Raw genomic sequence first — 12,323 nt, 5'->3', positions numbered from 1 at the left:
AAATAATAACTGTCTGCTTTAACTAATTGCTTTTCAATAAGCATATCTGGTTAATGCCTAAGGAATCTAATCTGGAATGATTAATGAAATTTGTTAACAAGGCACTTTTTATTTGCAGCCTCCGAATTTTCCCTACAGAGATGATATCATGTCCGTGAATCCTACCTGTTTGGTCCTTATTATTCTTCTGTTCATCAGCATTATCTTGACTTTTAAGGTAAGCATAAAGATTTGCTCACAGCCTAGATATTGTTAAGTGTATTCATGAATGCTAAGAAAGTAAACAAAGTGTCAGTTCTTTACCTTGTTTTAGATTTCTGAACTGCCTTTTTTTTTTTTTAAGATTTTATTTATTTATTTGACAGATAGAGATCACAAGTAGGCAGAGGCAGGCAGAGAGAGAGAGGAGGAAGCAGGCTCCCTGCTGAATAGAAAGCTTGATCCCAGGATCCAGGGATCATGACCTGAGCCGAAGGCAGAGTATTTAACCACTGAGCCACCCAGGCGCCCCTCTGAACTGCTTTTTGATTGCCTAACAGTTCCATTTCTTCTCTTAACCTGTGTGAGAGAGAAATAGTAGCCACGCTCCCACAGGCCAACCAAGGGTTATTCCAAAATCCATTTGGAGGGGAATACATTCACGTTACTCGTTAGGTAGTGAGTTGGCTACTGCAATAGCCATTACAGTGTGTGCACATTCTTCTGTAATTTGTTTTTACAACGTAATGTAGTCTTAACAGTGTTCTCTAACAATCTGGTATATGAATTTATCAATATTTAATAAATTATTTTTGGACATCAAGACAGTTTCTGCTTTTTCACTCAATAGTGCTATTTTTTATGACATCTTTTCATATACTTATGTATGTATTTTCAAGACACGTTTCTTAAAATTAGAGGGTGTGCATCATTGGAGGGCTTCTGGTGGGGTGTCCGACGGCTCCCCCCAGGTGAGGTGACTGGCACCCCAAGAGCACTGTTTGTTCCGCCCTCAGCAGTTGAGTGCTGCCTCCTCTTTTTCATCTTTGTGAACCTGATGATAAAAACATCACAGCGCTTGGTGCTTGTGTGCTGCTACAAAGTAGAAAGTTTCTAAATCATTACTAGACTTTGAACTTTTAATTCCTAACATCTTCCGTTGTCTTTATGTTGGCCTAAAGTTACCCAGTTCTTAAACAGTCAAGCCTCGATAAGCTCGAAGAAGCTGCATTTAGAGAGAATAGTCTTTTCAAGCAGATAATATGATGGAAGAGGATAAAACGATGATCCATTGGGAGTCGTCTGAGTCAGCATTTTCCCCATGAACTGAGCATGTTGATACTGTGTTGTTCAGTGCTGGAGATGGGGGTGGATTTTATACATGCATGTTGAGGCTTCCTGCCTCTCCAGTTCCGCTCTCCCCACCCCAGCGTTCTGGCTGCTCCGTTGGCCCTGAATATTATAGTCCCTTGCCCCACCTGGCCAAGGTCGTAAACTCTCAAATCCCTGCTCATGACAATTTGTCTTCCAAAGGCAGACTTTTCTTTTTTTTTCTTTTCTTTCTTTTGTTTTTATTTTTTTTTAAGATTTTATTTATTTACTTGATAGAGATCACAAGTAGGCAGAGAGGCAGGCAGAGAGGAGGAAGCAAGCTCCCTGCTGAGCAGAGAGCCCGGTGCGGGGCTCGATCCCAGGACCCTGGGATCATGACCTGAGCCAAAGGCAGAGGCTTCAACCCACTGAGCCACCCAGGCACCCCTCTTTTCTTTCTTTTTAAGGCAGACTTTTTTCTTTAATTTCTGCCTGTTTTGGTCCCTCCCTTATGCTTTCAAATTACGTGTGTATCTTACTGCAGATTTTACCATTTTTACCTGTAGGAAGGTTGGTTGACCACGCTACTTTCTGCCGTTACCAGGAGTTCAGAAGCCAGAACCTCCTAGTGCTCTTGAAGGCATTTTAACTTACAGGAATTTTCCTTTGTATTAGAAATGCTTTACCTTGAGATGTTGAGTCAGAGTTCGGTTCTCTCATTGCTGTTTCTGTCTGTGTGGCCAGAGCCTTGGTTTCTTCATTTAATAATCAGCAATAATGGTTAAGAACACATGCTGTGGGGATGACTGTGAGGTTTGAGTGTACTAGTGGATGGGAAGATGCATCATTCATTCATTTTTTTTCAATAAATATTTATTAAGGGTCTCCCATGCGCCGGGCCCTGTTCTAGGTACTAGGATTAGGTTGTGAGTAAGAACAGTGTCTGCCCTGTGGTGCTTTTATAAATTGCAAAACATTTAATTATAATGATCAAATGAAAAGTACAATACAGACCTATCTCTAGTCTGTGGGAGATGTGTCCTTGTCTCAGTAGTTTGTCACTTACATTATCTACTTATAACCAGACTGCATTTCCTTGAGAAGGTAGACCGTGCCTTCAATTTTATCATCATCCTAGTGCTATACTGATGCCTTGCACATAGAGACTTGCTGATTGTATTCATTTAAATAAATACGAGTCTACATGCTGTGATTGCATGTATCAGTTTACCTGATTAGAGGCTCTTGCAACCTAAATTTCTGGTTACTGTTTGATAAAGTTATCACCACACAGGTTCCTTTTTTTTTTTTTAAGGTTTAATTTATTTATTTGACAGAGAGAGGGATCACAAGTAGGCAGAGAGGCAGGCAGAGAGAGAGGAGGAAGCAGGCTCACCTGCGGAGCAGAGAGCCCGATGCGGGGCTCGATCCTAGGACCCTGAGATCATGACCTGAGCGGAAGGCAGCGGCTTAATCCACTGAGCCATCCAGGCGCCCCACCACACGGGTTCCTTAGGAGCCCAAACCAAGACACGATTTGTCACTGCATGTTTATTTGGGAAACATACTGAATATTTAATTCTCTTGAAATTGAGTAAGATGACAGAAATGTTCAAGAAAGAAAGAAGGTCACTGAAATAAGTTACTGGGTTTTAGAGACAACAGGCCAGAGGGTTTTTTCACCCCCCTTGCTGTGATCGGTAAGCAAATGCACATGGTGGTGTCAGGAAGCCCCTGCCCCCAGGTGCCTCCCCTCTGCTGTTTAACCCTTGCGTTGTAAATGTGTCCGTGTAGAGATCTCACCTGGCCTCAAAGAGTAGCTGTTGCTTACTGCTAAAATCATGGATGTCTGTAGTCTTCTCACAGAACACGTAATGAGTACGTGCAAACATTTGTTTTCGTTTGTACTGAAGTTCTCAAAGTCTAAGGGTCTTGTTTTCTCACTAAAGGAACGAGGGCATTGAGTAAACTGAAGGTTTGAATAAAATGAACATATTATGTGCATTGTTCAGGAAATACGCCTTTCCTGTCTCTCTGTCATTGCTGATACCTGGTTTCAGATTATTGCTGTCCAGAAACATTTCATAACGTAGCATTTTATACATTTTCATCTTCACATAGCAGAATATTTAAATATAAGAAATAATCACCATCAAGGATGAGTGTAGCTTGAGACCGCATTCTGAGTATACAATGGAATATTTTACCTCACTCAGTCTTCCAAGAAATGTCAAGAAATATTGACAAGCATTCCTTTTGTCCTTTAACATCTTCTTTGTTATAGAACAACTTTGTTGTGATATAATTCACAAACCATAAAATTTACCCATTTAAAGGTACAATTCAGTGGTTTTTAGTATATTCAAGAAATTGTGTGAACCCAGTTCTGTGGTTAAACACAGTAACTTGACATTTTCATGACCTGCCATTATCCCTCACCCTCACCCTCACCACCCCCAGATCCCCAGCGCCTGACAACTACCAATCTTCTGTTGGGGACATTTCATATAAATAGGATTATACAGTACATGGCCCTCTGTGACTGACTTGCTTTGACTTAGTGTATTTTCAGGGTTCATCCATGTTGTACATGTATCAGGATTTCTTTCTTTTTATGGCTGAATGATAATCCACCTCATGAATATACCACATTTTGTCTAGCTGATCATCAGTTGATGGACGTTGCAGTCACTTCCCGCTCTGGCTTTTCGGAATAACGCTGCTTGAGCTTTCGTGTACAAGAGTGTGTGTGGGCACATGTTTCCTTTCCCTAGTGGAACCGCTGGGTCATATGGTCACTAACCCTTTGAGGAGCCACCAGACTCTTCTCCAAAGCATCTGAATCATTTCACATTCCCACCCACAGCGAACGAGGGTTCCAGTTTCTCCACATCTTTACATTTTTTGATCAAAAAAGTGTAAAGCGGGAAAGGGATTTTGACGTCCTCTAAATCTAATCCACTCCCAGGTGCTCGGAGTGGAAGGGCAAGAGGCTCATAGTCTGCACGTCTCCCATGAACTCGTGCTTTATCCTTGGGTTGGCTTTATTCTGGGCATTCATTTTAATGGTCTTCTCTGGATATTTTAGTATGAAGATGGAGATGATTTAGTGACCTCTGTTGACCACAAAGGAAATTTATATGCTGTGAATGTTTTTTTTTTAATTAACTTGAATATGATTAGTTTAATCATATATAATCATGTAGAATAAAAATTCTGAAGACGGAGAGTGAAAAATGTAATGAGAGGAGCACCTGGGTGGCTCAGTGGGTTAAAGCCTCTGCCTTTGGCTTAGGTCATGATCTCAGGGTTCTGGGATCGAGCCCCACATCAGGCTCACTGGTCAGTGGGGACCCTCCTTCCCCCCTCTCTTTGCCTCCTCTCTGCCTCCTTGTGGTCTCTGTCAAATAAATAAATAAATCTTTTAAAAATGTGATGAAAAATGGGTTAACACATGGATTGATTTGTGACATTGAGGGCAGCAAGTGTTTGTGGCGACTGTGCCCTTCCAGCTACGTTTTCTCCTGCTCTCCCTTGTCCCTCCACCACCACCTACCATCTTGGGGGCGGCGCCTGTGATAGAATAAGCTGCCAGAAAGCTATATACCCAACATTTGTAATTGTAAGGAGTTCTTGATTTAGTAGAGTTACTATGTGCACTTATAATTTAGTAAATAAAAGTTCTGTAATAACGGTTTTCTGTGTGGGGGGACTGAAAATTGTCTGAAGTTTGGAAATCAGAGACCTAATAATCGCTACTCACTTACAGGGTTATCTGATTAGCTGTGTCTGGAACTGCTACCGGTATATCAATGGCAGGAACTCCTCTGATGTCCTGGTTTACGTTACCAGCAATGACACTACGGTAGGTGTGAAGTTATTTAACGTGGAGATCTCCACGTGTCTAATGTATTACAGCTTCTAGATGTTTCTAGTGTGTTTGCTCTGTTTTTACATTGTTGAAACAGACTTATGAGCTGCTTAGTCAAAAGATTCATAGTAGAATGAGATGTGTTTTATTTTCCTTAGAGGATATTAACATGAAGATAGCCCATGTATTTTATTTAAATAAGTTCTGGCTTATTTTTAAAAATATTACAGATGGATAATACATGTACTTTCCCAATATTTATGTATCTCAAACTTGACTTACTAAGCCAGGGTATAAAACTCTAGATACCAGTTCTGCTTAGTATGACTGCTGTCTGACTTGACCTGTGAATTGGAACCCAGAAATGTGGGTGTAGAGCTAGAGAAATGAGAATAGCAGAGGTTGCTACATTTTTAAGTCTTGTTCTGTTCTTAGCTGTTCATACATAAAATTTTTAAACCTATTTAATATGATTATGGAAAACATGTCTTTACTGGAAGAGTCCTCAAAGTCATTCGTCCTTTATATAGGTTATCTTAAACTGCCTGGCTCATAAGAAAGGTATAAGTCCTCTAGGTATTAACCTCTCCGTGTCCCATCATCTTTGTGTTCAGCACGGTGCCCGACACAGTGCTTGGAACAAGTAGGTGCTCAAGGAGTAGTTAATGCAAAAACGACATGAGTGTGTGGGATGCCTCGTACTGGATGGGATTGGGGGGGATGTAGAACGGACAGCGCGCATGGAAGGGTAAATACCAAAGGCGTGTTAAGTCTAAACCAGAACAGAGTTTTACATATTTGTTCTGTTTTTTAAATTGTGGTGAGTTACTCTGTGACCTCACTGAAATAATTTAACCTGTCCCTGACTTGATTTCTCTGTATATAAAATGGGAATAAAACAGTTTCATAACTTACATTAAATATATGGATACCAGCTGATATACTGAGAACAGTGTGGAATTTCTGAGAGAAAGCATGCTGCATGTGAATGGTTGTCCTTCGTGTTCACCCAGCACGTCCTGAGTTGACTTGCATGTGTTTGAGCAGTGAGGCTCTCAAGAGGAGGCTTTTGGGGTGGGGGAGCTCAGTTCCACAGAATCCTGTGTCCTGATCACAGTAAACATACGTTTTCCTTCAACCCTTTAAAGAACTCCTCTTGGTCAGTAAGTCTCTTTAAAGAAATAGCTGTTTGTAAAGATGATCATTTTGGTAAAATGACTGGCTTAAGGAACTTTTTCCTTCATTCTGAGTTTCTGGATATTTAGTTACCTGTAAGTTTCTTTCTTTCTGCCTTTTCTTAAACAAGAAATCCCAGGGTTGGTTGGTTGGTTGATTTATTTATTTATTGTCCTGCTGATTTAATGAGAAATCTAAACCAAGTTTGAGGTTTTTGAGTCTGAGGAACCAGGAGAGTTGCTAAACAGTAAAGATGCATCAGAATGTCACCTGAATGTTGGAGTTGTGAAGTGTCACAGGGACGATAATGCCCGTGCCTCACACGTTAGTGTGCTGTTGGGGATGGTTTGCTCAGGGTTTTCTGAAGGGTCGTGTGTATTTTTTTTTTTTTTTTAAGATTTTATTTATTTGTCAGAGAGAGCGGGAGAGTGTGCGCAGGCAGGCAGAGTGGCAGGCAGAGGCAGAGGGAGAAGCAGGCTCCCTGCAGAGCAAGGAGCCCGATGTGGGACTGGATCCCAGGACGCTGGGATCATGACCCAAGCCGAAGGCAGCGGCCCAACCAACTGAGCCACCCAGGCGTCCCGGGTCGTGTGTATTTTTAATGGAAGCCAGATGGAAGGGCCGAAAAGGTATGTGTTGTACAGATATACCTCCAGATCCAAGGATACTCTGAAATTTGTAGGAATTGGGGTGCTGAGAGAATTTAAGAACCATGAGTAAATCCTTAAAATGCATCCAACTTGGCTTTTTAGAGGAAGCTTGTATTTTCTCCCTTTGAAAGATTCAGAATTAGACATGGAATAACAGGGAGGTTTTATTCAGACTAACATAAACTCAAAATAGTTACACTTTTCAACTGGACTTCCCTAGCTCCTCTGATAATAGATTTTTTTCTTCAGAATAGCTTCCAGCTTGCAGGTGATTTGGAATCACCAGGATTTGGGACCATAGACTCAAGCCAACTGTGATGGTTTCCTGGTGTGTTGACAGGAGGGGCTGGGGAATTGTTCGGCCGTGGTTACTGGTCATTATCTTCTTGGTCATCATGCTCTACCAACTTGACATTTTTAAGACAGGAAACTGAGTTGCTGATAATGTTTGTACTTTCTCAAAGTTCCCTGTGAACCTTTCTTTTTCTCTGTGTATGTGTTTGTTTCTTAAAGAAGCATATTCCTGGGGAAGAGAGATTTATTATGTCTCATAAGTAGGTTGTAATCTACTCCAGAATATAGTCTTAAATATACCATCCGAATCTCAGCTTTTCTGACAGTGTTTTGAAAGATTTTTTTAAAAAAGAAGATAACGTGCTTTTTTTTTTTTTTAAGGAGTCCTTATTATACCTAACATAATAATTCCTTAATAGCATAAGATATCCATTAAGTGCTCAGATTTCCAGCTGTCTCATACATGTTTTTCTAGTGGTTTATTTTAAATAGGACTATGGGTCAGTCTATATTTTAAGGCTCTAATTTTTTGTTACGGAAACTAATTCATCCTACAGACTAGATTTGTCTGACTGCTTGCCTGTAATGTAGTCCTCTGTATTCCCGGTAGATCAGCCCTTGGATCTAGAGGCTTCCTGTGTTCATATCCACCACCACCCCTCCCCCCACTTTTTTGTTTTTTTTTTGTTTTGTTTTGTTTTTTTCAATATTACTTCACAATTGATCATTTGTTCTTCCAGCAAGAGGCAGATAATGGATGTCAGCAGCCATGAATATCTAACACCTGGATTCAGTGATTCATCAGTGTTGTTAGGTCCCCCAATAATGGGTGGTGATTAAAGGAGCCAGACTGATACAAAGCAAAGGTCAAGCAAAGCTTTATTTCGCGCCAAGCTTTAAGAATCAAACCAAACGTTCTGGGCCGCACCTCTTACAAGAGAGGGCCACCTCTCTCTGTTTCACAGACTAGCTTTTAAGAGCAAAGGCCATGTGGTTGAGCCTGGCCATGCACAGGTGGCCAGTGAAATTGTAACACACAGAGAAAGCTGGACAGTCCTGTTAGGTCACACATAAGTGACCAATTGAATTACAGTTTACCCTATAGTAGACATTTGAACCACCCCATCACTGTGGTCAGAATTGGCGCCCAAACGCTGCCCAAGGGGCAGGGCCCATACTCCTTGGTAGTTAGGGAGACGGTATGCAACCCCGGATGTCTCCACCTGACCTGACCCACCCTTCTATTTGGGCTTTGTCACCTGGGGCTGGTTTCCGGAACTTGTCCCTTAGGGGAAGGGGGGCAGGGACAGTTTAAGGGTTAAACAAAAAGGTTATTGTTTAACTGGATGGAAGCCTCTGCCTAAATAGGGCCTTACAGGGTTTGTAATAATTACATGCCATCACTCCTTGTTCATTCATTAGCTGGAATATTTCTGTAAAGAGGAACTTTCCCTCATACATGATTTGCTTACCCAGTGGTACTTGTGACCTGGGTGAATATACTTGGTTTTGTTATTTATCAGTTGTCCAAATGGCGAGTTGGTCTGTTATTCTCTAATGGTGACTAGTGAAGGTTGTTTTGTTTGCTTGTTTGTTTTTATGTAACAAATGAAGTCATGAAAAGAGGCCTATTAGGAGAAGAGCTGGGGGTGTCCAATTGAAAAGTAAACTATCTTGATATATTTTACCAGTAAGCCTAAAGAAAACCTTAACCTATTATTCCATACCCTTTTTAAATTTTTTTTTAAAAAGACTTTATTTGACAGAGAGAGAGATCACAAGTAGGCAGAGGCAAGGAGAGAGAGAGGAGGGGAAGCAGGCTCCCTGCGGAGCAGAGAACCTGTTGGGGGGCTCGATCCCAGGACTCTGGGATCATGACCTGAGCTGAGGGCAGAGGCTTTAACCCACTGAGCCACCCAGGCGCCCCTATTCCATACCCTTTTGAGACTTTCAAAGGGAAAAAAATAAAAGCTTTCTCTAAAAAGGTAGTACATTTTAGTTAATATCCTTAATGACGCTCAAATTGTACTATCTTTGGCCAGTGGGAGCCTCTTCAGGTCAGCCCCCAGGTCTTTTGACAGAACCATGGCTTCCTCTGTCTGGTTGACAAGATCCTTGACGCTCATCTTGTCCATTTATAATCCCAGACCTGGAATCAGCCATTTCTTCAAGGAGCACTGCTTCCTTTAGGTGGAGACCATATCTGGATTTCCAGGGTTGGAGAACATAATTCTTTCTAAGCAGGGCTCCGCGTGTTTGAAGACTGTTTTGACTCGAATGAAAGGAGTTAATGCTTGCATTCCAACTTTAAAACTCTAAATATACCAAAGCTTCACTCTGAGACCCCGAGTGGGGGTTGGAATGATCTAGTTCTGTCATTTTCCCTGGTCTCCATAGCTATATTAAGATCTTCGTAGCATGTAATAATGTGTGCTTCTCTTTTGTCCCTGTCTTACTGGGAATCCACACTGACATAATAACATGTTGCCTTTCACTTCCTATCAGATACTAAGCCAGATGGCTTTTCTCCCAGGCTGAATAGTCTCAGGGTGACCTCTGTGGATGCATCCTCTGGGGGCTCTTGTTGTAGAAAATAAATGTTCTCTTTTTTTTCTCCTCTAAAAAAGAACACATTATTAGCTGGATATGTAGTTTCTCAAACACTATTGAGACGGAGGATGGATGAATTACCAGATATTGGAATCATTCCCTGGGTTAATCTAACCTCCAGTTTCCCAACCAAACCATAGCAAAACCTTGGAAAGCAATGCTTAAGACATAGGGGTCATACAAACTCTCTTAGTTCATAATGCTCTATGGTCTTTGGTATTTTTTTTTTCATGGTGCCCATAGGTCAAACGGAATACCTGAGTGTCCATTGCATTTTAAGTAGTCAGGTCCAAGCAACTTAAGAGTAGAAGTGAGTGTAATTATCTGCCAGTTATTGCTGTGTTTTTCTTGGAATTAAAAAAAAAAAATTCCCACAGTGCCCCCTGGAGTTGCTGCATCCTGTTACAGGGTACCCTATGCACCCTCCTTTAGGACGTGATGGCAGAAATCACACTCTGAATATATGTTATGTAATACCACATTCTCTCCTCTGCCTCCACCAAAATTTGGCCCTAAGAGGAAAAATGTGTTAAATACCAAACGTGGATTATAGAAACAGGTTTTCTTCACATTAAAATTTATGCAAATCGAGATTTAAAAACTCTTTTAATCTGTCTTGCTAATACTAGTGAAGATTGGAATGGTAGTAATACCCAGTATTTAGTTAAATCCCAGAGTAGGGAACCTGATTCCTTTGGAATTGGAGCACTCTAAAAGCAGTGAGATTGCTATTTAGCCAAAATGGCATCTGAAATTCCGATTCCAGATAAAAGAATCATTGACTTGAATTCCTGTTTAGGGATAAATAGGAAAATTTTAAACTTCATAGAGCCTGTTGTGCCGTGCCATTTTGTGGGTGCTAATCCAGATTAACATTATATACGGGTTTATTGTGTTGACTTCAGAAAGTATTTTGCTTTGTGGCGCCTTCCTTTGAGTCTGAGTGGTTGAAGAACACAGTTAAGAAAATGGCAGTGGGGCACCTGGGTGGCTCAGTCCGTTAAATGTGTGCCTTCAGCTCAGGTCATGATCCCAGGCCCGGGGATCCTGCCCCTGAGCCCACATCAGGGCTCCCTGCTCAGTGGGGAGCCTGCTTCTCTCTCTCTCTCCCTCTGCCCCTTCCTCCACCTATGCTCTGTCTTTCTAATAAATAAATAAAATGTTAGAAAGAAAGAAAGGGGTGGGGGGAGTCAGTGACCCAGTGGAAGCCAGATTATCTCCCTGGCAGCCATTTCCTCCAGAGATTAACAAAAGGCTGACCTTGGGCTGTCAGAAAAGCCACAAAACAAATTCCTGGTTGGCTGAGGGGATTTGGGGGTTGGGTGGGATTTAGTAGTGATCCTAACAACTTTCAGAATTTGTGCATAAAAAATTCTCCTGCTTTTTCCCTCCTCCTTGTTTTTAAAAAATCAGGCTCATTCCTGCCTAGGTTGGCTATGGTGAGAAACAAATTCCTGACGATGTAACATGAGTCCCTTTATTCTCCCCCTCCTCCCCTCTGCTGTAGAGGGAGGTAAAGGGAAGGGAATAAACGAATTGCCAGCAGGAAAGATTTTTAGTTAGACTTCAGAAGAAAGTCCTCCATGTTGGAGAAGCTAGACAGGAATCACCGATTCCTGTCTTGCAGATTCTTGAGGAAAGGTCATCACTTTCAGAAACAGTTTAAGAGAGGGCTTCCCCCAGAAGATGAGTTACTAGGCTGGCTCTCAAGCTCTCTCCAAGTCCTGGCCATTTCGGATTCATTAAACATACTTCACTAGCAACACATACCTTTCGTCATACCTCTGCCTGTAGCAACCAGAGGGTCCAGAAGCAGTGGGGGTTGGAGAGGGCAAGGTTTGTTTAAGAAGAGGACTTTCTATAGAGTTTGAAACAGTAGCCTGTGGGTTAGACTTAGAAACTTCTGGCATACCACCTACTGGAATCCAAAAAGGGGGGTTCTTACTTGTAACCTTTCAATGGTAGGTATCCTTTTGCTTTTGTAACTTGAGTTCGCATGATCTCTCCTCCTTAAGCTTTCCCCCACCCAACCTTTAATTTTAAAAGGCCAAGACAACTGAGAAGTTGATAGAGATTTGGTAAACTCTCAGAGAAGCAGAGAGAGCAGTTAGGAGATGGTCTCCAGAGTTAAGGTTCCTGTGAGGATGGAGCTGCTCGGGGTCTGAGCAGGGCAACAGTTGAGAGAGTGTGAGGAACAGCGGAAGGATTTGAGAGAGCTGGAGGAGGTAGAAATGAAAGTTGATCTTTGAGGGGATGTGGAGTGAGATGATTCTCAGGGATATCTCTTGTGTATGACTGTACCTGAAACATAAAAATCCTTACTGAGGCTAGGACAATACCTTGGAAGTTACCTGGCCCAGCCACCTTTCGGTGCACTGTCTCCACAGCCGTTCCCACAAATGCCATCTACCTGAGGGCTGTATAATTCCAGT

The 12,323-nt window shown here is 41.8% G+C and overlaps 1 protein-coding gene across 4 annotated transcripts in view; it reads left to right on the top strand.

Moving 5' to 3' along the window:
- LAPTM4B (lysosomal protein transmembrane 4 beta) overlaps positions 1 to 12,323 on the top strand; it is an 81,171-nt gene that overhangs the window by 55,057 nt on the left and 13,791 nt on the right. For all 4 annotated transcript variants that reach the window (XM_046011804.1, XM_046011789.1, XM_046011800.1 and 1 more), the window contains 2 exons: positions 119 to 217; positions 5,060 to 5,155. In XM_046011804.1, coding sequence (XP_045867760.1) covers positions 119 to 217; positions 5,060 to 5,155 — 195 coding nt within the window. The remainder of the gene's footprint in view (positions 1 to 118; positions 218 to 5,059; positions 5,156 to 12,323) is intronic.

The sequence above is a fragment of the Meles meles genome, chromosome 1 (genome assembly GCF_922984935.1).
Source record: "Meles meles chromosome 1, mMelMel3.1 paternal haplotype, whole genome shotgun sequence".
Lineage (NCBI taxonomy): Eukaryota > Metazoa > Chordata > Mammalia > Carnivora > Mustelidae > Meles > Meles meles.
This window is presented reverse-complemented; position numbering and strand designations above follow the sequence as displayed.